Here is a 27,839-nt window from a genome sequence, read left to right on the forward strand (position 1 = left end):
AATGAACTGAAGATTTCATAATTCAGAATATTTTGATTTTTTCCGCCAAAATTCTTCACCGGGCACCTTTAAACGGGCTGTCTGGGCGCCATTTGCTGTTGATTACTCCGGCCCCGTACCTGGAGTTCGCGTAGGCAGGGGATGACACCCTTCTCCGTTCAGGGTCACGCACTGGAAACTGAATCGCAGTCAACAGTCGGTCAGTGAACCCCGTCAAGGTAACACTAACTTATTTCACTGGTTGCCGGCCTTCTCAACTTCCCAAATCAAGGGACGGAAAGAATCACAAATCCAGATGACAAGAATAAACGCCCAAATTCCGAGAAGTGCATTGACCTCTTTCTGGCTACTGTTCGTAGAATTACTTAAAGAAAAGGGGAGGGGTGGGGGCGTTCTTAGGTCTCTTGACTTCAAACGTTTTCACAGTACTAGTTGAAGCTGACCTTAGGAAAGCCGCTGTACTTTTGTTATATCAATAAAGATTGTTGTCTTTTTAACTGCGTACATCATAATAAAACATCCCCAGTGCGGTTTACAGTAAAGTTTTGTTACTTTATCTGTTAGTATATCAACACCTGATAGCACGAAGTCTAATGGACACATGATGTACACATTGCTAGGACATAAATTCAAGCTTTTTTTTAATTGGCCACAGCAAGTCGACTTCAATTGGCCACATCATTTAGCGGTCAGTACAGCCAATCAGTCAGTCCCTCACAGCAGTACCTAGGTTCAGGAGCGGTCAAGCAAAGTGTTTGTCATGATCTGATTGGTTTTGCAGTCCTTATCTAGACAGCTATAAGAACAAATATTTCCCGAGGATGTCAGTCATCCTCTCTTAGTTGTGTTTACCGACTTTGTGACCTCGAGATCCAAGGCGGCCATTTTGATTCAGTTGCTGAAGTTTTATCAATGCCACATTGAGCTCCAACAGGTCACCAGACTAGGGAACTGGCGCCATTGCTGCCGAACGTCACCGTGGACAGTGTCTCAACTTTGGCGGTCTGTAAGAAAATCTCTGCACAGGTAGCTTTAACTCTCCACAGACAGCCAAGGACCTTAACGTCGCATCCAAAGAAGACGTGATGAACTTGTATAAGGACTTGTATAAGGCTGTTGTGGAGATAGAAGCCGTATTTTGTCTACAGAACTGGCTCCAGTGCTGAAACAATAACGAGAACCTATAATGGCGGAAACAGAGAATCCGCTGGCGACTGAAGCCGTCGTGATCCCGGCGGTGCTGGGCGTCATCGGCGTTGTAGGAGTGGTCGGCAACGGACTGGTCATCCTTGTCATCGCCAGGTCAAAGGATATGAGAACTGTGACCAATATCTATGTGGTCAACATGGCCGTGACGGACCTAGCGTACTTGGTGTTCAGCGTACCTCCTGCTGCCATTGTGTTTGCCGCTTCAGAATGGCCGCTCGGAGAAGCCTTGTGCAAGGGCATGCACTACCTCGGCAGGGTAAGGCAAGTTAAGAATGAGTAGATGGTTCATGTACTAATAGAAGAAAACATTTATTGCCCTACAATTGTACAGTAACTGGTATAGTGTATTGCAACTTACATACATAACAGTTGAACTAATGCTAATCTCTAACAATTTTAAAGAACTAATCTAATTTATAAGTAACAGTAGAGGCAATCTATGTATCTAATAGTATGCATGCTAATAACACCCTAGACCAGAATTTTGATAACAGTATGCTGCGTCAGGAATGTATAATATTGTCTCGTTGTTGCATAGAGTTGTATATGGATTGGCCTATATTGGTAAATATATCAACAGGGCACGATGATATCATATTGACTATCTCTGCCTTTGGTATGTGGTGATATTGTATCGGACGTATATTCAATAGATTGTACCATTTTGTTGTCGGTCATTATCATAGCTTGGACTATCCATTATGAAGTGAAATTTGTTCTCAATATCATTATGACATGTTGCACAGTCTCTCATTGGCATCCGCTGTCATCATATGATGTAACTTACAGAAAACGCATGGTTTACAGCAATATATCAGTTAATGCCAAGATGATTGCAATAGACGTCTAAAACGTGTCTAATGAAGGACAAAATATGTCTTAACTTGTAGTAATGATAGACAATGCGAAACACGATGGACGTATCACATGATAGCAAATAGGACGACTATGAGCGTAGATTCTAAGTACATATAATAGCTGCCTTTAAACCAGAGAGGAAATATTTCAATTATCCGGATCCGGATGAAGGCTACTTGTATCCGTAAAATAACCTATATCCCTAAACGAAATGCCATGGTTGGAAACTAGAGTTGCCAGCTATAGCTACGTTTGATTCATTTCCGATTCATACCTTGTAGAAAAAGTAATGGTAAAAAGTTACGTGATGAATTAGTTAGTACAACTGACTCAAAATTTAAAATCTAATGGCTTCTACGTAAATGTTAGAAATCACTGATAGTCAGTTTTTGCGGAGTCAAACCGGAGTAGAATGAATGGAAACCTGTCAGGAAAATTGATAACTGTGGCTTCTACTGCTATCTGGCGGTTCACTATGAAAGATAAAGCAGATGACAAATTGCAAAAGCTTGAGACAAGTGATAAACTACGAAATAGTATGACTTACTTGCGATTTCAACGTTGCTACGTACTGTTTAACGCGCGAGTGATGGTGAGGCGTTGTATTGTTGCTCACTTTTTCTAGAAGCATTGCTGTTTTATTCTTTATTCATCATCTGTGTCCTAGTTGGGTGGCAAAAAGCAGATGATAATGATGAAAATTGGTCCGCTTCAATTTGATCTATCTAGCTATCTATTGTGATTTACTCCGTTTGGACGGATTAACATAACACGATGCTATCACTTTTTAAAGATGTCAACCCGGAGAACAGACTAAAAGGTTTGATCCACTCATACAGGAAAGGACCCCTTTGCTTTTGGATCGTGCTCGAGGTGTGACTCTCCTCAAAGATGGGACCATGCTTTACGTCCCGAGAAGACTGACCCGCAGCTAGGTACTCATTTGCCATGTGAGGAAATAGGTGCGAAGTGCCTTCCCTAAGGGCACAGCATTGGTAGGATTCGAACCCAGAACCTTTCGATTCTAATTCAAGAAGTAATAACCACGAGATCACCTTGCAATCAAGTGCCAAATGCTTTACGATAAGTTTGATGAACAGGCAACCATAGTCGAACCAATGTCCTCATGACCATAACATTACTTTGATTAGCTGCAATCATAAACTAGACCATGCGTCGTCCGCAAACTAAAAACGATGAAGAAAAAGGAGTCAAAACAATGGGGGAGGGAACTGCCACGCGCCTTAAAATCAACGAAAGGATTTTTCACTATAGGGGTTATCTACGGGCACAGTTTACGTCAAGCCATGGATAAATTAAGGAATGTTGAGAGTCGGGGTCGGACCGTGATCTTCATCTATCATCGGTGATGAGTTGCTGTTACAGTAGCATTTGATCACGGAAGGAAAGTTGCCAAGATAAGGCAAAAGAACACTATCAGTGTGCACCGTGTGTATGATCTGTCACGATTAATGTACTGCAGTAGCTTCCTTGACAGGTCTTCTGGGCGGCGCCGGCGTTTATTTCTGCGGGTGGCAATACGATTTCCCCATGCAGCAAAAGAACTTGGCCCCGATAAGTTGAAAATCGCGAATCAGCGCTACCCCAAAAAATAAACGACGGCACCACCTAGAATGCCTACAACGGAGGCTAGTCCTTCAGTCGTGGTTTGGCTTTGTCTAAGTAAAAAATGCAAATATCATTACTCAAAACTAGTTGAGCCTTGGATGGCTCTAATTGTAGTTTAACAATTATAAGGGTGAGTTATGGCCGGATGGTTATTGAACTATCCGCACATGAAGATAGTTGCCGGATTTTCCAGTCAAATCTATCAGGCTTACTCATTGCAAAGATAAACTTCTTGGTGCCCAGATCACTACAATCTACATGTACATATGAAGTACATAATATAACGTTTTCCAATTCATGGTGGAATTTTATAGCACAACCGCATAGTGTCTCCTACCACGAATGCTCTTCGGTAAACTGGATGAAAATAACAACGATACTTTAAGATGCAACCACACAAAGCATGTAGAGTCAATGTCTATCCACTTTATTGCATTATTTTGATATAGGCATGTGATTTTAACCATGACATGCCCATGTATTAACAACCATATATACCGGAAAAGGAATATTTCACATGCCAGTTTACAGAAACCATCAGTAAAACTGCTTGTTGTCTACTAGTGACCACAAAACTCTGGACAGATCTCCACACCCGATTTTGTTCGAAAAGCTACCGCCCTTGCATGGTTCTGTCCGTTGATAAACTATTTTGGCTGATGTATGGTTGAAAATAGACCTCAAAATCATTCGATGTAATCCTTTATAAAATAATGGATAAGTCTTGTGATTGTCGTTTCTTGTAAAAACTAAAGTGGGTCTATTTTACCGACAGGGCTCATAGCTACCAGGACACGCTTATGTGTCTTTCAATGATTGGTCGATTAAAGTAGTACGTTCCGTACATTTGGGACCAGTTTCTTAGCAGATAGACTCAAGTTCAGCACTAAGATCATGTCGATAAAGACATTTTTCAACGCATGAACCTAAATGCTGCCTATGTTTCTTTGCGTACCTTAAGCGTGCAACGCTAGCATTAGCGCAATGGAAAGGTTTCTTCATATCTATTCAGCAAGAGCGGTAAGAGAGCTTCGAATGTATTATTATGTGAAGACACCAACTTGCACATTCAAACCGTTGCTCGGTAATTAGACCAAATTTGGACGTAAAGCAAGGTTAACAATGTTAACAGGTCAATACAACATGACTTCGCCGTTATAAGAGCATACTGCCCTGGGTAGCTACATAATTAAGTTCGAGCTTTCAAGACGGGGATCACATTCGAGCAGACCACTAAAGATTCGCACTTCACCGAAACCGGTCCGTGTGATTCATCAAATTTTCTTTCGTCTCCACATAGCAGTATAATCAACTCTGACTCCGGCTAGTTTCATTGATATAATCACTGTAGACAGATTATACCAAGCTTAGCCAGTAGCCACGCCAAAGTAAATCCACACAAAATCTTACACGAGCAAGCATTTCAAAAGCATCAGATAACCGGCTTCACATCAGCCAAAGCGTAACAGAAGATAAACTAGAAGCGCTAATGGAACGTGAAAGGGCTGCGTGCCTGCAATTAAGTATTTGGACATTTAGCCGCCAGCTTTGACCAGAATAGCCACTGGCACACTCGTGTGACGTGAGTTATGGAGAAGTACTAGGGATTTGTAGAGTTCTTGGCTCTCTCATCTTGACATGTGAAAACAATAAACTATAAAGCTACACTTTGTTACCATCACAAGGCATATTTTGCCTCTATCGAAGTAAAGAAATACTCGTTGGCAATGTAAAAAAAACAGGCTGAGTGATTATCGGACTATATGTGCCATATTTCCTTCAGTAAACATTAGTATGAGGGTTATTAATTAGAAACTCCTGGTGAAGAGAGAGGGCTTGCGTGCACAAGTAACTCTCATCTAGGGTATGGTGTTAGGTCCGGACCTGATCGTCTAGTGTATGTACCTGTACCTGAACAAACTAGAATATTAGTAGATACAATTCTTAAAGGACTAAAGATAGGCAAATCCCGTCTTAAACTAGTTAAAGATGGCACGTACATGTATTTATGTCAACCAAGACCATCTTAAAGGTCGACCATTATAGAATTGACACGATACTAGGAAAAATACTTTCATCATTTGGTAAGCATTTGTATCCTGTAGTACATGTTATCATACTGTAAAATCAGACGGTCTCTTTAAAGGTTAAACTGTTCCTGTTCCTCGTGGAATGACCTCACCTCACCGATACTGTAGCCTTCCAAATACCCCTGGGGAATCTGCCGTACTTCTAGTTAAAGAATCAGAGCCGGTTCCAAGAACCTTAATCATAAGCAGGCCACGGAAAGGGCAACGACCGATGGAAGGCCACTGTGTGACATTGAAACGACCGGAAAATAGCTGAATGACTTGTTTATCCACACTGGATATTAGATCAGACATACACATACACACACGGGGCTGGCTATTTTTGCTTTGTTTTGGTTACAATATGCTTAATCATATACAGTCGCATTCGCCCTTTCATGCCGACATTTACCACTTTTTTTTCAACTTTTGGGTGATGCTACTGCGAATTCAGCGCGCATGAGTGGAGTGATTATGTTACGTATACTGTAAATTTCCACTGCCTCTAGCTACACGATCCTGGGGTCATTGGTAGTCGCGTGCCGGGAGATAATGCCAATGATGTCCCCAATTTGAAAGCACACTGGGTCAGCAGCCCTACTTAATGCTATTAAAGGTACCACTTGAAAAAGGGGCCCCGCCGGATAGTTGACGGGCTGTTTTATTTTGCACATTCGGGCGTGACCCCCACGTGACACCCAGGTGGCTGCCGGGCTATTTTTGGGCCCGGCCGGGACCCCAAATCATTTAAGCTCGGACTTAAAATCAACGATGGAGCCGGCACAAAATAAACGCCGTGAGTAAATCTTGCGAACACCGGAAGGTACCCCTCGGTACCCGCAGTTAACCGGGAGAAATTTGTGGCTGCGGGGCCCGGCCGGGACTACACACCCTATGGGCACCGGTGCAAATGGGAACGTAGCGTAACTAAATGCGTGCTCTTTAACTTTTCTAGTGAAAACGTTTCTTAGGTTTTCGTTTCTGAAAATGTCGTTTGTATCATTTGTCCAGGTGACCCTCCAGGCCTCCTGTCTGACGCTTACAGCCATGAGTATTGACCGGTTCTGCGCCATAGTGCTACCGTTCAGGACCATCAGCTTCAGACGGACACGGGTAGCCATCATCATCAGCACCTGCATATGGATAAGTAAGTATCATTTATACGTTCATGAAGGTTAGACATCCAGGTAACAATACTAAATTATATACAGTTCAAACTCTACTACTGGATGAATTACGGATATTACTTCCGGACGTTTCGAGTGACATCCATCACTCTTCTTCAGCGTCATTTATCATGTAAGTTCGCGTGGATTTGATTTCGCGGTAGGGAGAATGGAGTGTTCGCGGTTAAAACAAAGGGGTAGGCGGACAGAAGACAGAACTAGCATTTTTTGCGGCGGTTTTAAGTTCACGGTGTAGAGGTCCCCGCGAAAAACACGAACATAAAATAATCGCAAAAATGGCTACATTTGCAAGTACAATGGTAGCCTAATATCAATCCGTATCAAGATATCTGGTCCCTGCCCAGTCCCCGTTGTTTGGATGGATACGGATGGATACCAGGCAAATATCATGCCTTGTAGTATGACAAAATTTAACCTATTAAACATGTGCTCTTCTGCAAAGTAAGCAATAGTTCAAATGCATTAGCCTACACAGATGTTTAAAAAAACATTTTGAAACACGAGAAAGCAACTGGTCTGGGAATATCGTATTTCAACGTGCAACGCAGAGCGATGTCTCCGTTCCAACAAGGAGGCTTAAATCATTCCACCACAGATGTTTGCATTCTGTTTTGTAAGTGGCCTGGGGGCAGGAATCACACGTCACGTTGTCATGGTGAACGTTTCAAACACCGCAACTGACATTTAGCAAAGCCACATCAATCAGTTCGGGCGAACTTAGTAGAATTGCAGGGAGCAAGATTTATAACATTTGCTAGCTAGTGATTTGGCACAGGGAAAGTCTTTATTGTCTTCATTATTTAGAGCTACAAATGTATATGATGGACGTTAGATGTAAATAAACCTATTAACAAGGTGATGATTTATTCTAATTAGCGATTCACTTTCAAAAGCAACGAAATGGATTGTTGCGCTGTTTGGCGGCGAACTAGTTGTTTCCTCAATATTCATGGAAAAATTCAATTATTTTTGATTAAATATTGGATTGGATTCACCAAATTTTCTTCATAACTGACAACCCGATTTCTCAGAGCACGTGACCTACCGGATAGTTTGTAGCGCCCCCCGTCCCGATTCAAATGGTTAAACTTTTCCATAATGTTATATACCAACACAGATTAACTTTCCTGATGATTTCTCAGGTTTTCCTCATGATTTCCTGATGATTACGTATGTAATAAAAATGATTTTTTTTCTCCATACAGGTTCGCTTCTGATTTCAATTCCAGTCGCCCTGCGCTTCAAAACGTTCCAAGTCCCGATAACCAACCAGACCCTCTGCAGGGAGATATGGGAGACTCTAACGGCACAAAAGTCCTATTTTGTATACATCTTCTGCATCACCTACCTGGTCCCAGTGTTCATCAGCGCCGTTTGTGGGTCGCTTATTGTGCGGCAGCTGATTCGCAGCTCAAAGTTGCCACGGTCGAATCTGGATAGACACGAACGAAAGGTAATTGCCAGTACATTGTGAACAATAATCCATTGAAGCTTTTACTATCTTATGGATACTTTAGACTCTCACAATCGAGATTAGCAAATGAGTTCATTGAATATCACGAAATGTATAGGAATAATGTTGTAGCTGGATTTTTTAGGGTTAAATGATGTATGTTTGCTATTGTGTCCTCCTAAAACAGGGGACGCTCTGCATTGATTATAACAGCATTGTATTCCAGTTTCTTATAAGTTTCTTATATCAGTCCCCAGGACTGACTGTAACTGCAAAGAGTAAATCCCATGGCTACAGATGCAGATCCAGTAGATGATGATGATGAAGCCACCGTAGGCACAAAGTCGAAGCTTGTACGTAGTTTTGTATTTGCGGTAACTATAAGACTAAGCTACTCGCATTGTCGTTGTCATTTGTTGAGTTCTTACATCTTCTCGTATCTACAGATGCGGCGTGTGACCGCCATGGTGCTGGGTGTGACGGTCCTGTTCGCCCTGCTGTGGTTACCGACTCATGCCATCAACCTCTGGCGGGTCATGAACCCCTTCGTCCCGGGCATGATCCAGATATACCGCGTCAAGATGGTCTTCACCTGTCTAGCGTTCGCCAACTCAGCCTTAAACCCGTTCGTTTACACCTTCTTCGGGGAAAACTTCAAAGTGGGACTCCGGAGACTGTTCCCGTGGTGTTGTAGAAGGACAATGGGAGCATCCCCGCAAAGCTCTACACGGAAGTCGTCGATGTCCCATCGGAAACTGAGCGCACAGCTAAGTAACAAGAGCGTGCATTGCCATAGAAGCGGCCCCGTGGATAAGGACGGGCGTCAAGACTTCGTTGTGGAGATTTGCGAGGAGAGCCATCATACTCCACGTCCAATGACTGATCCTCATGATCAAACAAACGTACTCACAGACCTCTGTTCGTGTCACCAAATCCTCAACATTTGTAAAAAGGACAAACCGTTAAGCAGTATTGTATGAGACGATTATATCAATAACCTCAGTCCAATTTTGAACACTAAATTTACCTACCTTTTAAGTATATTGTGACCTCTTTTGTGAAAGTGATTTTAAGAAACCGATTTATCAGAGTAATATATCATGCAACATTTGTAGAAAGTAGCCTCAAAGGCTTATCGAATGGATGAATGAATGAATGGATTAATGGATGAATGAATGAATGAATAAACGAATAAAGCCTATGTTGATCTTTGCATAGGGCGCTGTCAATAAGAAGGACTCAGAATAAAATTACACTATCATATCACAGTTCCTGGATGTGAATTTTTACCACTAATTGTAAATTGTATATAAGTCTTATGTTAAGAACAGCATAGAGAAGATATGTGATAAGCCATTGTATCAATGAATTGTCTTAAGCTAAGTCAGAAAGAAAACTGAAATTGAAATGTAATACAAACCGCTATTATATACTCGCGATTCTACATATTTAAGTTGCCTGAAACCATTTATTTATTCATCTATTTATTTACATGTATGTTAAAAGAGCCTAATATGTTAAACTATGTATCTCTTGATATTAGTGTTAGGTAATGTGAAATTGTAAATACTGTTTATATCTAAACAGTCAAACTGTCATGTTATCGTGACAATGTAAATGAATACGTGGGTGTGTTGATCTCATCCTATTGTAATGTAATGTAATGTAATGTTACAGTAATGTAATCATGAGAGGAATGTGTATAAAAATGTATAAAGAATTACAGGGAATCATAAATTGGGTTAACACAATTTTTCACCAGACACATGTAGTTAATGAGCAAGCATATTTGTACAAAGTTTATAAATAGAATTTGACACAACTTAATTAAATGACGATCCATAGCAACAGGATTCCTAGATAGCTTTTTTGTCATCTGCTACACTTTATGGTTACCCCTTCAATGTCTAAATGCATCTTATTTCATCTAGCTACGATGGGGTAGTACATAAGTACATACCGTATTACGTCGACTAAGGCCATGTTGATTTGATTATATGGATGAAATCCTCTGGGAACCCCCAAATTGATGCGAGCGTGGTTTGGCAAAAAAAGTTGCCTTCATTATGAAATCTACGCTATTAGGAAGGATGGACAAAACCTAACACACACTGACAGAGTATGGTATACCGATTCTTTCACATCTTCATTGACTTTGGAATTGACGACTAGTATCTGTTTTCCGAAATATGTATACTTTTTTTTTAAATTTATAGCTTACATGTTCTCATTTCGCATCAGCTGCTTTGTATGATTTACAGTATGGCCGAAAACATTTCAATTTTTTTTTGGAAACGGGCGAAAATTGATGCACGCGCGGATGCCATCCATATAATCAAATCTAATTGAAGCGTACAATGAGGTTTCTCTGACAAATTCCATTACCAAGAAATATGAAAAGCGTGCACACATTTTCACAAGTAACAGTTTGCTGGAGCCTTTTTTCATTCTATAAATACTGCTTTAATCCGTTACGAGTGGTTTTGTCAGAGCAGTATCTGAGCGACAACCATACCACACGGTGACTGCCTTGAAAACTCCGCTCTTTTCCCCAATTAGGGTGGGCAGATGTTTGGCGTTAATGTTTATCTTGACTTTCATCTGTCCGGAGATGGTACTGATACGAGGTCGTGGGGCAACCCTTGCACGAACAGTATGCACCGGTTTTGGCGGTCAGAGCTAATGTACGGTGCACTTCTGTATAAGATTATCTTATCTAGGACAATCTATAGAGAACTTATTGCAATGCTACTCACTCTACTCTCCAAGCAGAGGTTGGTGGAGAAGATTGTGACCTTTTTATCTTATGCCCCGTTTTCTGTCGACACTCTTGGTGGAGAGTACGTGCCGACAGAAAACGAGACATAAGATAAAAAGATCACAATCTTCTTAACCAGCCTCTGCTTGGAGAGTATCCTACTCATGATCAAATCGTATGCACTATATATGCGTGACATATCATAAAAACCTAATGAAAACCAAACATAATCTTCTACAAACAAAAACACGTTTTCAGACGTATCCCTCACATTTCTATCTATATTTTGTACTTGGACTTCCCGAAGACGGAAGGCCCCGACGTTTGGTAGAGACGAGACTGAAATGGTTTAGGGTCTACCTGGGAAAGATACACCATGAAGGAGGGTCTGTATGCTCTTTCCGTAAGCCTAGCCTATTTTGATTTCCCGTAATTCGTAGGGAAAGTCGTATTATTCACGTAATTCGTAGCGAGGCGACCAGATTTTGTGTAATTGTCTACCTTAATACATAGGGGGTTCTTATGAATTCAGTGTAAAGCGTTGTCGGGACCCCCACGTAGACCCTCATTAAGATGATACCCCTAAGTTTAGACCGTTGTGGATGGTACTATCGTATCAAGGACAAACTAGCCTGCTGAACACCAAGTGGAATCAATTCCACCCGAGGTTTACACAGTTGCCAAGTCTACCTAAAGTCAATGACCTGCCGCGGGCCTTTCGCTAATCCAACCAATCGTCTTGTCGATCACTGTGAAGACTAAATGTGACTGTCGGGATTTCAAAGTCATGAGAGAAATGGTTCATTGACCTTTATGTTTTAAGGAAGCCAGCAGCTGTGCTTGGTGGAGATTTCTCCAGACGTAGGCATATCGGTCTTCAGAGGAATAAGGTCATGGTTGAGTTCCTTGGACAAACATAGATGCTTAATTCTCCATATGGTCAGCAAAATTGTCTGACACTTGCGTTTTTTTCCAATTTTAGAATTAGAAAATACAGTATCCTGTTAAACAGTTTCTTCTTTATATTGTTACTAAACTTTGAGAGGTAAAGATAGTAGGAAAGCTTCGCCAAGAAATACATGTTTACGAGATTGTTCCAAAAGGTCAACCAGCTTGACCTTCGTGGTTCGCCTTCTTCCATGCCGTGGCATGGTCTTCATTAAGTATAAATAGGTTACTGCCGGTCAAAACCAACGCTACTTGGCGACCAAAATAAAATTTGCTTCCAGGACAACAAAAATGGCCAAAGCTGACCCTCCTAAGTCACGGTGACCTCATTAATTCTAAATGGGTTACAAGCGGTCAAAACTAACGCAATTTGATGACCAAAATAGAATTTGTTTCCAGAAAAGGACGATACAATTGCCAAAGCTGACCTTCCTATAGCAAAATAACGGATTGTAATAATGCAATTCCAAAGTCGTTCCAAAGACAGTGAATTTCTTTATAAACCAATCAACAATAGAAGGTAGAGGGCACAGATGTGATACACTCTAGCAAGTAGTTGATATCAACATCACCTCTGGCAAATGAAATTAAAAACTGTAATCTAAATAGCATATTGAAGAGTTTAGAAGGTAGGTCTTGCGGACTGGTTTTAGTTAAAACGGATTAGCCTTTTGCAGACGACTTGAACGATTCCTCTGCTGTTTGTCCCCTGTCGACCACTGACCCTGGGTACTGTTGAGCAGGTTGCTCCGTGCGGGGAGTTTGAGGTCAATGAACCCTACCTGCAGCTAACCGAATTATTGCTGAGTTCTACACCCTTAGGCCATGTTGATTTGATTGTATGGATGACATCCTCTGGAGACTCCAAATCTGATGCGAGCATGCAGATAAAAAAGTTTGAACAAGAAAAAAGCTGCATTCATTATGAAGATTCAAAAGTGGTCAGGCAGGTTGAACAAATGAATAAACACAGAGTATGGTCTACCGAATTGTAGATTCTCCATTTTATTTTATTTTACTCGTACATCTTTTTCTTTGACTTTGGAATTTGCTTTGGTGCACTACGACATTACTATCTGTTTCCCAAAATATTTGTTTGTAATTCACGGCATATATATGCTATTTTCTAGTTACTTTTTACGATTTGTAGTATGGTCGAAAACTTTTTTGTGTGGAAATGGACAAAAATTGATTCTACAGTCTGATTGACTGGTAAAGAAAAAATCGAGTAAAGTTTTCTTTTTTGTTCTTGCTGGGACAATGGAGATGGTGTGTTTGTTTCTAAGTGTTCGTTAACGTCATACTGCTCAGAAACCACAAACACCCCAAAAAATATTTTTTCTATCGCAATTTACTTGCAGTCAATGACAGAACCTCCTCAAGTCTACTCTCATGACAATTCTTTGATGCTAACGTCATTCTGATCAAATCTCTAGTTCAAAGAAAATTTAGAGCATGTTTTGATTCACAAAGGTGATGTCAAGTATACGGTATCAGACAAGGACGCTTTATTCTTTGGATACAGACGAAAAATCAACTTTCGGCTTGAACAAAGACGAAAAATCAACGTCTGACGGTTACCTCTAAGAGTCTGTGCAAGTTTCCAGTAAATCTTTCGTTAGCAAACGTCGTACAACCATGTGTAATTTTGTAAAATATGTATCACGAAGAACAACTTTGACAAGGACATAGCAGGAAGCGAAAACGTATCTATGTATATGTACGAGTATTATGTGACGGATTCTTTGGTCAAAAAGTCTTTTCAATTGCCATTTCGATGAGTCAGGTAAACCTCAATCAACCGTTATTGTAACAATAAATGGAGTCAACATTCTCGAATCTCCACATTAATATTTAGTAACAAGGGCAAAGAAAATAACTATTTAAAGATCACCATCAACATAGCATAGCCAACAGTTGATAATCTTTTAAAGAAAATGTTATAGACTGATAGATAGAAGCCCAAACTTGAATTGACTCAAATTTTTAACGATCTGTGCTACAGTCAATGTGTATCGAACTATCACGAGTACAAAGAGAGGCCATTGACCGACAATCACGACTGGAGATATACAAAATACACTTCTCACATTGCAAGTATTCGTTTCAAATACAATTGGATCATTTCCATGTATGTCTCGATACATCAACACTTTCCATATGCCTTTGCCAAAAAAGAATTCCCGCACAACATGTACTGATGGACACAAGTTAAAAGGTCAATGTTCCCCTTAGGCCATGTTGATTTGATTATATAGATGACATTCGCGCGCGCATTATTTTTTGTCCGTTTAAAAAAAGGTTTTCGGCCATACACTAGTCAATCGTACAAAGCAGCTGAAAAATAATAAAAAACATATGCTGTAAATTGCAAAATAAAATATCTAGAAAACGGATACTAATGTCGTAGAATGCTAATTCCAAAGTCAAAGAAGAAGATGTGAAAGACCAAAAATGAAGAATCTATTGTTTAGTTGTGTTCATCCTTCCTGACCACGTAGATTTCATAATGAAGGCAACTTTTTTTGCTTAACTCAAAACTTTTATTCGCACGCACGCTCGCATCAGTTTTGGGGTCCCCGGAGGATTTAATCCATATAAGCAAATCAACAAGGACTTAAAAAATACTAAAAGATTTATAGGACAGACAAGTTCGTCTGTCCGCGATTTTTATCATTTTCCGTGTCAAGTAGATACCGGCTACCAGTGGAGAGGGCAAACTAGGCCATCAGGTTAACGTTTGATTTAAGTACGGTGCAGTGCCACCACGAGTGAAGGTTTAGATCATATCTTTCACTTCTCATGATTTCATTTACGCACGCATGTTTTTACTATGTGATAGTTTTCTTAAGAAATTATTCTTATGCTTTACCAGAGAAAAAACAACGCTCATCACCTATTGAACCAAATTTTCTTGCTCAAAATGTCAACATTTCAATCGAAGCTGTTTTCTCAAACATAAGGTCAGGGTGTTGGGAGAAAGCCTAAAACCCCATGTGGTCGCCGCAGGTTTACCTAGGCACGTTGTACTGTAGTTACCCCGCAGATTTTCCCTAGGTACCTAACCTTGCATTGACCTAATGGGAACGAAATCAAGATAAGACAAACTACAGGCCTCCAAAGGCAAAGCATTATCAGAGCGTTGAAAGTCAAGTAGACTTACTCTCAAGTAAGTATGTTATTCCTAACCCAACGAAAAGAAATACGGATATTCAGATTTCAAAAGCATAACCGGTAAAACCGTACGCACGGGGTAACACATGATTTGAACACAGTGTGAATAGGTACTATGCAGGATAATACCCCCGTTTCACTAGGGCCGCGACCTCGCGCGCTTTCTCTGCGACCTAAAATTTACAAGAGCGCTCAACGAATTTCGTAGATAAAGAACGAATCTTTTTACGCTTTGTGTGTTTTATTGTGTTTTCAGTCATAGTCTTTTCGTGATGTTCTAATTATGAAATCAAGGGTTACACAAATCCGGCTTAGGTCGTAGTGAGGTCACAGTGAGAGCGCCGTCTTAGGGCCCCCTCACACTCAGGGTGCGTATATTCATGTGCGCATGAGTTGCGTATTAACATTTCTTGCTTTAGGTAAAGTTTGTGGGGAAGAAGTTGTTTTCGACTTGAACGTACCGTTATGCAGCCTGGTTATCGAACAAAAAAAAAGACTTTTTCGGCCGCAAACTTTACCTAAACCAAAAAGGTGTTCATATATACACAACTCATGCGGACTTGCATAAAGTGTGAGGGAGGCTTTAGATCCTTGTGCCAGCGTCTAGCGAAGGCAAGGAAACGGACACAAGTTGGAAACAGATGGATACTAGACAAGGTGAGTACAGGTACCGACTGATCGATGTCTTCAAGTTAATCACATGTCGCACAAACATACGCGCGGGCACAACCCAGGTCTTTCAAAGGACGGCGCGCGGTGGGGCGTTGAAAAAATGTGTACGTGTTTCCGAGCCTTCTATCGGACGCCGACCCCTGCAAATTACGTGCAGATTGCGGTTCAGAACTCGGGTAGACCGGGTTTCGAACCCCGACCTTGAGATCCAGAGGCGAGATTGCTAGTCTCTAAAGTAATATATCACTACATGCAATAGGCTCCCATTCCACTAGACGTACAGCGACCAAATTGGATTTGTGTCCCTTAATTTCCTAATTGGAATATGATGCAATATATAAAAGTATGATTTAGAAAAGACAACTAAACATGCAAAACGTACAAAAACCGGTCCTTTGTCTTTTCTACTCGTTGAGCGGTCTGTCAAGTCACTCAGCGATCGCAGTACGGTCGCAGCCTGTAGTGGAAAGGGGGCATAATGGGGGAAAAAATCATAAGACAGTGCAGCACCTCCAGTTTTGAGTTAGCCAATACAGGTCATAACTGTCTATACAACCTCCATCGGTTTATACAAAGTGTTAACTCAAAGAAAGTTGCACGCAGAATATCAAAGATTTAAATGGCACTTTAGAAGACATTTGTGGAACTTGAAAGGTACCCATGACCCTAACCTTGTAATCAGGTGCACCGGGCCTTTAAATGAGAACCACACGGATCCATCCAGCATCAGTGTCCAACACAAACAAGCCGTCACCATAGCAACGGGAGGTCATTGACTCTTTGTTTTCCTGCTGGAAAGACTTAACTAATGTGTTCCAAGAGTGTGTGTGGTTGGCGTGGTCAATGGGCATGTGTCAATGAAATGCGTCCGGCTCATCAATACTTGGAATCGCTGCGGCTTGGCCATAAAAACAAATATGTACAGAAAATGGTAATTACACCAAGCTGTCTTCAGAAGTGCTGGCATTCCAGCTAAGTATAACTGGGCAATGATAGACTAGAACAAAGTAATGGATAGAGCTACAGCAGAAGTTCCATCACTCTTGCATAACTCAGTGATCATTTAATACAAATCAAAACGAATACAAGTTGATAGTCAAGTAAATAGAGCAACAGGATTGAAATATTGAATCTGAAAAAAGGTTATAAAAATTGGCATGTTATGCGCTGAATATGGTCTTCGTGGTCGAGTGAAAGTTTTGTTGTCAGTGGAATATGATTATTGTCCTAATATCTTTGAGATATTTCAAGTAGTAAATGTCAATCTAGCCTGAGCTCCAGCCTTGCTTGCAGAACTTGTGTTCGCTCCAACTGCCGTTCCCTTGCTAATAAAGGCTAGCCTCTACCAGACTCCTTGGGTTGCTTTTTCCAGCAACCCAAGAAGTCTGTTAGAAACCAGAATCTAATGTTGAATGTAAGTTTTACTGGAGGCTGACGTGGATGAACAGCGCTGCTGGGCTGAGGTCTTCCTGGTCCTTGCTCAAGAGATGAACATGCCGATACCCTAGAAGGTAAAAAGGTATCACAATTAAACAGTCTTCTGTATCTGACTTAACCAACCGGTATAGTCATTTTAGCGACGTGTGATATCACTTATATCAACCCCTATCACCCTAGCCCTGCATATCGTACCCCAAGCTTTGTTTAGATGGAGGTTTCACAACACATTTATATAGAATCACCTGGACATTCGGTTTCACTGGACAAAGTCAAAATCTTGGACACTGAGCCGGACTTTTTGCAAGAGGGATCAATGATGTCATCAGGGCCTTACAACCATCCCTCAATAGAGACTGGGGGCGCCACAGACTTCCTGTAACTTATGATCCACTGCTCACCGAGTCACGTGTCTTATCTGCATAACGTGACGTCACCGCAGCAGTGTTTTGCTCATTCCTTGACAAATACTGATGTTGTACAGTCGAAAATTTGGGTACGTCTAATTTTTGTGTTGGAAAGTACAGTTTAAACTTGTTTCAGAGTATACCTAAGATATTTGTATATATAACTCATGTTTCATAACATCTGTCATGTCTGTTTAGGCGCGTCTCTCTTTAAATTTCTAGCACTCTGTACTGTCTACAGTCAAAACCAGGAATTGAGTGCTCATGTAATACAAAGTAGTGTATTGTCATATATTGTTTCTAAACTTTTTAAAACCCTACTGTCAAAACAATAATATCCATGTATTTTTTGTTATCTTGCTATACTGTACCAACCTTGCTGCATGCTGGACACAGGTAGTGAGAACTGGCCGATGGTCTCGCTATCGCTCATCGTGTCATGTTCCTTCACCTCAAACCTCACCAGGGCCAGGTCAGGGAACGTCAGCGGGAAGGCCATGTCACAGTTCCACACTGGATGGAAGCCTGCAGGTAAGAAGTTATGTAAATCTAATCCACCCTGGCCAGTGTTTGCACAATCTATCGCTGGCTGCTGATATTGACCCCCTTCCCCTTCTATAGGGGGAGGTGACCGTCGGGCCGGCCGCAAGGAGCGCGATTTAGTCAGGCTATGATCCATCCCTGCACCCCTGACCTCGTTTTGGTGTTTAGATCACGCGCGTTCTCGCGAGAGCACATTTCAAAATGGCGCTCGTAACTTGAATCGGGTCTGTGAAGGATCGTAATATAGATTATAATTACATCCAAAATGACAGCCTTAAACATGTGATAATTGATAATAAGTAGAACAAAACATATATCATATAGTAAAGAGTTCAAGACAGGTGACGTATAATTTAACAATGGTACGTACGTTCTTTTCCATTGCGTGTTAAAATTTACCGTTGTTTTTCACCACCTCAGTCCCTTCCTCTGCACAGTCGGCGGGTACTCCGTAGACCTGCACCTTGACATACGGATCCACCGCACTGCCTTCACTCCAATCGCCTTCAGGAGTGGGCAACTGGAAACCGCTGATCACCTGCATTAATTTAAGGGAGGGAATCCTCAGTTAAACGGCAACTTGTCTGACCGCTACACACGAAAACATCTAGCTCAGTTAACCGGCAACCGACCGCTACGCTCTGTCTAAAGCTACGGCGAGAGTCGAACCCGCGCCCTTGAGGTCTAGAAGAGGGATCACTGACAACTAGGCCACAACATCCTGCAGATACGGCTTAAATCAGGACTGTTGATAGTAAGTTGCCATAACATAACTGCGATAGCTTGGGCGAATGCCGCTAAACCTCACTAATGCTCCTGGATTCTCGGATCCAGGGAAAAGCACTCAGCTACAATGTAGTCTTTAAATATCTCACAATAGCTTATTTGGGGGGTATTGTCGAGGGTACGGCGACAGCAGGTGGAAAAGGACGGCCCGATGTGGGAACTAAGGTGCACTGGGGGAACTAAGGTGCTAAGGTAAGGTAATAGCTTATTATAGCAAGGATACCTTGATTTTGAGCGTCTTCTTATACTTGCGAGGGATGTTCTTCGATGTATCCAGCCTAGTCTGATCTGTAAAAACAACACTGAGATGTTTAGAAGGTGCCTCTAGTTTCCCTCTTCTTCTTGTCACAGTATCAGGATCTATACACAGTTGTGAGACATGCAAAATGATAGAGATGTCCACAAGCCATTCAGTATATGCACATGCGGGCTCCCCCAATGTTGGCACTCACAATACGTCTTTTGCATCAAGCACATAAAGCTTGTTTTAGGTCACTTAAATTCTGAGGACAGTTGGCAGTATAGTAGGACAGTCGAAAATTTAATTGAAACTCTAACTTTTTTTGAGTTGGAACTACGTATTAGTTCTGGACTATGCTGACTATCAACACAGGTGAACTTTCATAATCCTACAGTTCTTCGTACCATCTCTGAGTGCCTCTGGCTTCAGCACGTATCCACATCTCCCGTTCTGTCGGAACAGCCCCAGGTTCAAATCCATCTGATCACATGGTGTCTGGTAATTCAACGCAACTGGAAGATACAACCATTATTATAGACCACATTGACGATATCATAATTTTGAACAATCTTTTACCAACTTCTGATAACTTCTGTCATAACATGGTTGACAATACTACACAATGCTACAGTCACATTTCCAACCCAATGTCCCGCCGGGTATACCGGTAGTTTACGCACACTTTTGGGCAGATATCAAAGTAAAGCCCCCCTCTCATTGGACCCTCGGCACGCTGGCGGCGTCAATGCGGCCGATCGAATTGACAAAGCACTCAGCGAATTTCATCGACAAAAAACGAATCTTTTAAAGCTTTGTGTGTTTTGTTGTCTTTTTGGTCATACTTGTACGTTTTGAATGATATTTCCATTATAAAGACAAGGGTAAAACAAATCCAGTTTAAGACGCAGCGACCCCGCCAGCGTGCCGCGGGTCCAGTGAGAGGGCTGCTTAATGTTACCTATTTGGCACCCAGCAGCCCAGTATAGGTGAGGATACATGTTGGACGAGTTCACTCTTCCACCAAAGGGGTATATCTTTATCAGCTGACGTTTCGTATGGTCGATGAAATCAGCTGCTTGCTCTTCCAATAGACGGTTAGCTTTCCCCTCCGGGATAGAGCTGATATTGTAGGGCATATCTGCAAGATGAAAGCCAATGAAATTCAGAATGATATCAGTTGTCAAATAATCTATGTGATATCTATGTGATATCAAGAGCTAATAGTTTGTTATGTTAAAATCAAAACTTAGTTTTATTCAGTCCTGATAAAAGTCATTTTTCTGGTAAATTTTACCTTTTTCTCGTGAGTGCTTGAAGCTGTGGAAATGGACTGCTTCGCATATGTTGACAAGGTCCGACAGCTCTTTGGCCAACTCTTTGGTATTTTTCTGCAATGGACATCATCATCATAATTCATCATAAATAATAATAATAATGATATTGTATTAAAACAAATAAACGTTACGTTGACAAAGAGTTGATGTTTGAACATATGGATCGACGAAAAGAACAGACGCCTTTTACCTTTACTTTGGACGCCTTAACGCTTTCTTGTACTCCCACGTCTTCTGTCTCTGCGGCTTCGTCGATGACGTCATCCTCTGTCCCGTCCCTTTTCAGCTCGTTCTGAAAACAGCGATTAGATTTCCATTAGGATTTGCCACAATGCAATACACGTGGTATGGATCACAGGCAGCATTGTCAATATCGATATCACTATATACAACTAGTTATTCATGTCCAAAGGTCAAAACAAAAACACCCACTGCAGTTACAAACAAGTCGCTAGTGGGCCCGAACGTACACAACTTACTTCCTGTGACATGGACTATCTACCACACAGAAATCATGACCGTAGCAGTTGCAGAAAATTTGACCCCAAACATTGAAGCTACGCTGCAGTACCTTAGGTATCCGCTAGGAGGCCCACCATCGAACTTGACTTTAATAATATACGACATCAGATGTAAAACGGGAATAATATACATAGAAGTACTACAGAACCACATGCAAGGAATACCTTCACGATGATTTTCCCGTGAAGCCGTTGAGGAGACGGTAGTTCCTGCATGTCGGATGTGGCGGGGATGTTGCACAGTGAGTCGCCGAGGATGTTCACCATGTGAGCCGCTAGGGCGCGCTGCTGTGCAACGCTACAGTGATTCTCTAGGGACAGGATCACTGGGTACCTGACGTATGCAAAGAAACAAGCAAATACTTTGTACACACTTGCAGCATTTGGATTATGTTTATGTTGAAGAAACGTTTGTCATTGTTCAATATGACACTTAAATATATATAAATAATACCAAAGGAAAATTACTGCAACTGATTACCCATATTTAACAAATTGAAATGTTAGTATAGCTTACTGAAACATTCAACAAGAGGTACAAATGTTATGTACAGTACTAGTGTACACAGGTTAAGTGTACTAAGGAAGCTTTCCATGATCTGTATAGACACAAGACGCAGTAAATTACGACTTAGCGACACTATGCATTTAATCATAAACAACGTAAAGTTTCTTATCTTTTTTGCATGCTTTGCATTTTCTCTAATTTCTCCGATGATTTAGAGCGCATAACTTACGGAGAGGCCTTGAAAGCGTAACGCCCGATCGCCTCGATGACTTCTCTGAACAGGACTTTCGACGTGAGGGTGTAGCCGTGGTAGATGACGGGCTCTCCGTCGTCTCCGTCCCAACAGTCCAGCTCCAGGAACCTGCAGCCCTGATGAGTAAGACACACACGATGCATGGCAGTCACATCTCCAGACCAATGACCTGCCGGGCAGTTTACCGGCGGATCTTTTACCACTTTCGGCCAGGGCCCAGTGGAATTCCCATTGGCTGCTTTGGTTTGGAGTTCGGATGGGTGAATATCTGTATGTTCTACTTCACTGTAACGTATATCAATAGTGGTTCGACTTTTATTCTCGAATCTTTTGTTTGAACCTTTGTTTATTCATGAGAAACACGAATCTGCATGAAGGCCGCTTTCCATTGAAATTATGAGGGAGAGGGTAAGAATATGACAAAATATAACAAATACAGTATATAGTTCACGCCATTTAAGCCTTGATAGATATATAAACATATGCTGATATCCACATACGTGGTGTTTACACAGAATCTCAGACAAGATTTTATAAATTTGACATTCGACGCTACTTCATTTGACTTGGTAATAGATTTGTCATATGTGTGCATGCATGTATTTACAAACAGTCCAAATTCTACTTATTGAAGGTCACTGTGGAATAACAATGATGACGGGCGTAGAAGTTATAGTACTGTTGAAGTTATGAGAACCTACGGACCATCTATATGCTGTTATCCATATACATTTCATGCAGCAAGAGTAACAACTTGGTAGACAAACCTTAAGCAATGCTTGGATGTATCCCTCCTTACTACTCGGGCCGCGAAGTTGGTCCTCCAGCAGGTAGGTGTTGTGTGAAGAAGCGATGAAGTAGTGGCTAAGCGGCTGGGTCATGTCTTGGTAAACCTGATCATGAGTATGGTTGAAGACATCGCCTTCGGCTGAGTGCAGGTACAGTGTGAAGCCTGTCAATCAAATATAAAAGCTTGCGTCAAATGTCGTGAATAACATTCGGTCTCATATCTTAACATGCGCCTGTTAGTGCGAATGAAATGAATTAAGTGGTCAACGACATCATGTTTTTCACCCTATGCACCGAAAGGAGTAGGAAGGATCTTTTAAAAATATTAACTTAAGATGTACATCTCTCACCTTCCAGACTCAACAAGTTATTCTTCTTCAGCCCGGAGGTGGGCTCGAACTTCTCCATGAGCTGATGGCAGCCCTTGGCGTCAGTAGCAACCTTGATAAGAAAATAAAGACATGGTTCATAAGTAAGTTGTGTTCATATCATGACACATAACTAGTTAACTGCATTTCTGTATCTATATAACCGGCATAACCGCCCTTCGGCGGAACACACCAGCATTTCTTTGGATATGATTATGAACATAGTCGATATGTTTAGCACTTTATGGTAAACTTACCACCTGTGTTTACGTGTTTCTTTTTTTACCTCGTTTTGTGAATTACACCATTATATGATACTTCTTGTAAGAGAACACCAGAATATAGGAGGGATACAAAAACATATGTCTCGTATACCTTTTGCTCCTGGGCAAGGAACTCCATCAGTTCATGCACTTTCATGTTCTCACCATCCTCAGCATACCCGCAGACGTTTGGTGGATCGGGGTCATCACTCTTCCATCTGATTGTATTGATCAAGCAAAGCAAAGCAAAGATTATTCAAAGTAATGAAACATCCGCATAATCTAGTGTTGTAGTGCACAGCATATCTGTCGTTGTTTTTAGGTCATATACAATATCGTTAACTCTTAATTTTCCCATTGTATTCCATTCACATCGGACATTATTTAACTATTTTCTATCAGAATATCATTCGTGGCATTGCCTCAACGTATGATACACATTTTCATGTACATGTACACAACATTATCAACAGAAAATATTTTACCTGTTAAATATCTCTTTGATCTCTTCCCTGGCTGTCATGGCGTTGTAAAATTGGGTGAACTCATCCAAGTCCCATGTACCGTTCCGATCTTTGTCTAGTTTCTAAAAAAGATAATATATTAAATGGATGATAAACGTTGCCAAAACTCTGCCAAAAGAGACGAATTGTAACAATTATAGTTTAATCGTTAATAACTGTTTTTCATTACATCGATTTTGATTGATCAGTACTCCTGTGCTGTGAAGAGTAGTGTTTATCTATCTCACTGGACCCGCGGCACGTTGGCGACCTCACTGCGACCGGGCTATTTCGGACAGAGGGCTCAACGAATTTCATTGTCAAAAAACGAATCTTTTTACGCCTTGTGTCTTTTGTTGTCTTTTTAACAATACTTATACGTTTTCCATGATATTCTCATGATAAAGTCAAGGGTAACACAAATCCAATTTAGGACGCAGCGCGAGGCTGCTAACGTGCCGCGGGTCCAGTGAGATAGGGGCTTCAGCTGTATCAAAAGAATTAACGATGTACCTGCATGAGCGTATCGATCTGAGACTCTTTTATTTGGATGTTCATCTGTGCCAGGACCGCCTTCGTTTCTTTGGAATCAAGACTATCGTCCGTGTTCCCTCCCTTGTGGAAGTACTCTAAAATCCACCTGCAATCACATGTCAAGGCATGTAAGCACTGTACCTTGCTATATCCGTATTTGTTACAGTAATGCTACAGTTATGCTATTTCCAAACCTATGCCCATCCGGGAAGTTTACGAGATGTTTTTTTTTTCAATTTCGGGATGGGCACCTGGGACTCCCAGTGACTGCCGGGCTACTTTGGTGCTCTGGTCGATTGACATTAATTCTCACTTAAAACTGACACGGGTTCCGTTGGGGGCCCTGTGGATGTTTTCACGATAAGGTTACAATTTAGACCCGGATTATTTTAGTCGGGACCCGAGATGATTTAAAGTCCAAACTAGAATAAGCCATCACTGTGCTTTGTTATCGTCATTTGTCCGACATTAATATGAAACATTTCTCCGATATTAATATGAAAAGACACATTTCGTCAATTCATCATGATGCAGAGTAAGATACAAGTCTACCTCTCAAGTTTAACGCAATGAGAAAAATATTGAGGATGAATACAAGATGAATGTGGTTTCTTTAAAAGTGTACTGCGAGACTAAGTTGTACCTTTTACGTTTGTCAATGATGGTCTCCGACCTTCGTGCACGCATCAGATGCTGTATTCCAGTAACCCATCCCCTAGCGATGTCTTCCTTACTGCATTCAAGATCCAAGGCAGGCTGAAAATGTCCGATAGCATTTTAAGACTTGAATGTAGCTATTTTAGATTGATGCCAATAGGGATGGTCGCTATGATGCGGTTGAATATATATGATGCTATATGGAGACCACCATAAGATATGTATATATGTATATACAATTTATGTGTGGACAACAGAGAAATCCATTTCTGAATCCGTTTCAGCAATATAGTACAGATACGCACAACGCGTACACAGATAAATTTGATATTTAGTTCAACTATTTGATATGATTATCTTACAGTTTGATCCTTGTAGTGAATGCTGAATGTCTTGGTCGCTTCTGTCGTGCTTTCTCTGTCCACACGGGAGCTGAGTAAAGTCAGCTTGCTTAGGAACACTTCCGCGATGTTCGAAATCTCAACTGGAGGAGGCCGGCAAGAAAAAAATGTATTTTGTTCTTAATAATAGAATATTATTGATTAAGACGGTGATCAATGTTAGATAGTATAAAGGAGGAGAGTGGGGCAAAAGACCTTTAGGCTTTTCCCTCCCTCCGGCACGTATTTTTCGTTTATTGTATTATGTCCGTTCTTCTTTGTTGCGCGAAGAAATAAACAAACAGATTCATCATAACATTTTTTTTCAGGACTTCCCCCGAAATAGGCCCTTGTTGTTATCTATGGTGGATAAAGGTTGGTTGTGGGTCTTTTGGGACATCCATAGACACAGACACCTATAATTAACCAGTATCCAACCTTCTATCGGCCTTCGGCAATAGCCTTGGCTCTTTGTAAAGGGAAGCGATTGCAACGTCCAGGCAGATTACCAGAATTAAAGGGGCCCAAAACAATATTAGGGCCCGGCGCCCAAAAAATGAAATTAAGAAAAGTCTGAAATCTTTATGGTAGTGACATTTACTAACACTGTTTAGCTCATTTGCGTGATAACTTCATCTTTTGAGCATTTTAAAACCTCGTAAAACGTGCAGTACAATGATCACCCTAGTTTCGAGAGCGTACGAAAAAAACATCGACGGTTTTCAGTGAGTCCTCACATCACAACGACGTCGTATTTTCGCATCATGGACGTTGCTATACATTGTGATAGTGTTGTTTGAACTAATCATGTATAGAAAAGACTTAATAAGTTTACTTTCAAAATCCTATTTTCGGGCCCTAATATTGCTTTGGGCCCCTTAAAACATTTACTACATAACGATACCCAGTTAACAAAAATGTATGTAACTTACAGTTCTGTTCCTCTGGTGGGCGTTTGGCACCTGTAAGGCAAAGGTTAAGAATGTTAACTTATCTACTTTTGGGATTTTTCAGTGATGATTTTCTTTTTGACCCCAGTGGAAATTTCCAATGTCTTTACTAAGTACGTTATCAACGTCGAAGTGTTTTCTCGTGTACCTTAAAACTCGTCTTGTGGTTAGATTTCTTAGCTGTACTTACAAGCTTCGCATGCAGCTGCAGTCTTAGTTACGGCAATATACTCGATAGTCTCCATATCCTTCCGCAGGCGGTACTTCCGCTTGTACTTCTTGCGATTCTTGCGTATCTTTGTCATGGGTGTCCAGACCATCATCTTGGACACACACGACTGCCCGTCCATATTGGACATCTACTTTTGACCGCTCGATTTCGATTGCTGCAAGCCGCCTTGTCCTATACCTGCAAGTCAATGCCAATGTCATATCAAAATTATTGGGGTTTCAGTGGCTTTGACTGCCTCTCGAAAGCTTTACATGAGTATTATTACAGGGGCAAGTGAATAAAACGTTGTGGGAGGGTAAGTTAAGTTAAGTTTACGTAGGGCTTCAAATGAGACAAAAGAGACCTTCAAAACACAGCTGCATAGCTAGCAATTACGTGTACGTGTACAAGCACCACAAAGTACACACACATACAAACATACACACACACACACACACATTTCGGTACAACTTGAATTCTTGGACCTTTTCCAAGAAAGTAGCTTAGGGCTATAATGTCCTGCATCAACTCACCTGTTAATTGTAGAAGAGGATTACTTTTGCATGCAGGTGTGCCGCCTTCGGGGCCAAATCGTCTTTGTTGCCGCGGTAACGCTTCAAAATAAACACACACACACCACACAGATACCGATTGTGTACAGAACTTAAATCGGCAACGCCAACAGTACAACACACAAGTCATGTACACTTAAGCAAACTTAACAAAAAGATTGCAGTATTTGTTTCTTTTAAACAGATATTCTTTAACAGACACTGTCTTCGGCCTGATAACTCCGCTGGCAAATCATACCAACCTTAAAGGGATATGGCCAATCTGTGCAACTTGTCAGCTTCAACCAAGTCTACAGGTGGAGACTACAAAACGCCCATGTTGTGAAGCAGATTCTATCCTACTTCCCAGCCTTCTTAGTTTTTCTCCGGGTATAAGGTAGCGATCAGTGGCAACGGACAAAGCTGGCACCCAGCAGGCTAGGCAGCTTCCTACCTTTTAACGAAGCAGAGCGCGATGTCCTTGCTCCTCCGAAATCTTGTGCAGATCGGACTGTCTATTGTATTTCATCCCGGGGTTGTGATCGTGACCCTTGACGGGTAGCATCGTTGTCAAGACAACTACTGCAAATGCAGAAATGTTCGCGGTGATGTTATGTTCGCGGTTTTCGCGGTAAACTCTTCAGCG

The 27,839-nt window shown here is 41.3% G+C and overlaps 2 protein-coding genes across 2 annotated transcripts; one reads left to right on the forward strand and one right to left on the reverse strand.

The window, feature by feature from the left end:
• Positions 1-560: 560 nt before the first annotated feature.
• LOC136447876 (galanin receptor type 1-like) lies at positions 561-9,844 on the forward strand. Its single transcript, XM_066446988.1, has 4 exons — positions 561-1,465; positions 6,777-6,912; positions 8,158-8,405; positions 8,852-9,844. The coding sequence occupies exons 1-4, from the start codon at positions 1,187-1,189 to the stop codon at positions 9,383-9,385; spliced, it is 1,197 nt and encodes a 398-aa protein (XP_066303085.1). The 5' UTR covers positions 561-1,186; the 3' UTR covers positions 9,386-9,844.
• LOC136447872 (1-phosphatidylinositol 4,5-bisphosphate phosphodiesterase delta-4-like) lies at positions 4,103-26,859 on the reverse strand. Its single transcript, XM_066446981.1, has 21 exons — positions 26,622-26,859; positions 26,414-26,443; positions 25,464-25,585; positions 25,088-25,200; positions 24,424-24,550; positions 23,893-23,993; positions 23,520-23,625; positions 23,127-23,217; positions 22,755-22,939; positions 21,964-22,103; positions 21,392-21,560; positions 20,896-20,997; positions 20,666-20,759; positions 20,330-20,509; positions 19,776-19,883; positions 19,354-19,418; positions 18,744-18,882; positions 18,177-18,326; positions 16,340-17,461; positions 8,301-8,384; positions 4,103-6,898 (listed from the first exon to the last, which is right to left on the reverse strand). Exons 1-19 carry the CDS (start codon positions 26,788-26,790, stop codon positions 17,379-17,381), a joined length of 2,274 nt encoding a protein of 757 aa, XP_066303078.1. The 5' UTR covers positions 26,791-26,859; the 3' UTR covers positions 4,103-6,898; positions 8,301-8,384; positions 16,340-17,378.
• Positions 26,860-27,839: the final 980 nt, after the last annotated feature.

Source organism: Branchiostoma lanceolatum, chromosome 13 (assembly GCF_035083965.1).
Source record: "Branchiostoma lanceolatum isolate klBraLanc5 chromosome 13, klBraLanc5.hap2, whole genome shotgun sequence".
Taxonomy (NCBI): domain Eukaryota; kingdom Metazoa; phylum Chordata; class Leptocardii; order Amphioxiformes; family Branchiostomatidae; genus Branchiostoma; species Branchiostoma lanceolatum.

Excerpts from the sequence above, each read along its gene's own strand:
- LOC136447876 (XM_066446988.1), top strand. The coding sequence starts at position 1,187 with ATGGCGGAAACAGAGAATCCGCTGGCGACTGAAGCCGTCGTGATCCCG. Across the intron at positions 6,913-8,157 it reads CAGCACCTGCATATGGATAA|GTTCGCTTCTGATTTCAATT; the intron begins GTAAGTATCATT and ends TTCTCCATACAG. Across the intron at positions 8,406-8,851 it reads TGGATAGACACGAACGAAAG|ATGCGGCGTGTGACCGCCAT; the intron begins GTAATTGCCAGT and ends TCGTATCTACAG.
- LOC136447872 (XM_066446981.1), bottom strand. The coding sequence starts at position 26,790 with ATGTCCAATATGGACGGGCAGTCGTGTGTGTCCAAGATGATGGTCTGG. Across the intron at positions 23,994-24,423 it reads AGATCGATACGCTCATGCAG|AAACTAGACAAAGATCGGAA; the intron begins GTACATCGTTAA and ends TATCTTTTTTAG. Across the intron at positions 22,104-22,754 it reads ACATCCAAGCATTGCTTAAG|GGCTGCAGGTTCCTGGAGCT; the intron begins GTTTGTCTACCA and ends CTTACTCATCAG.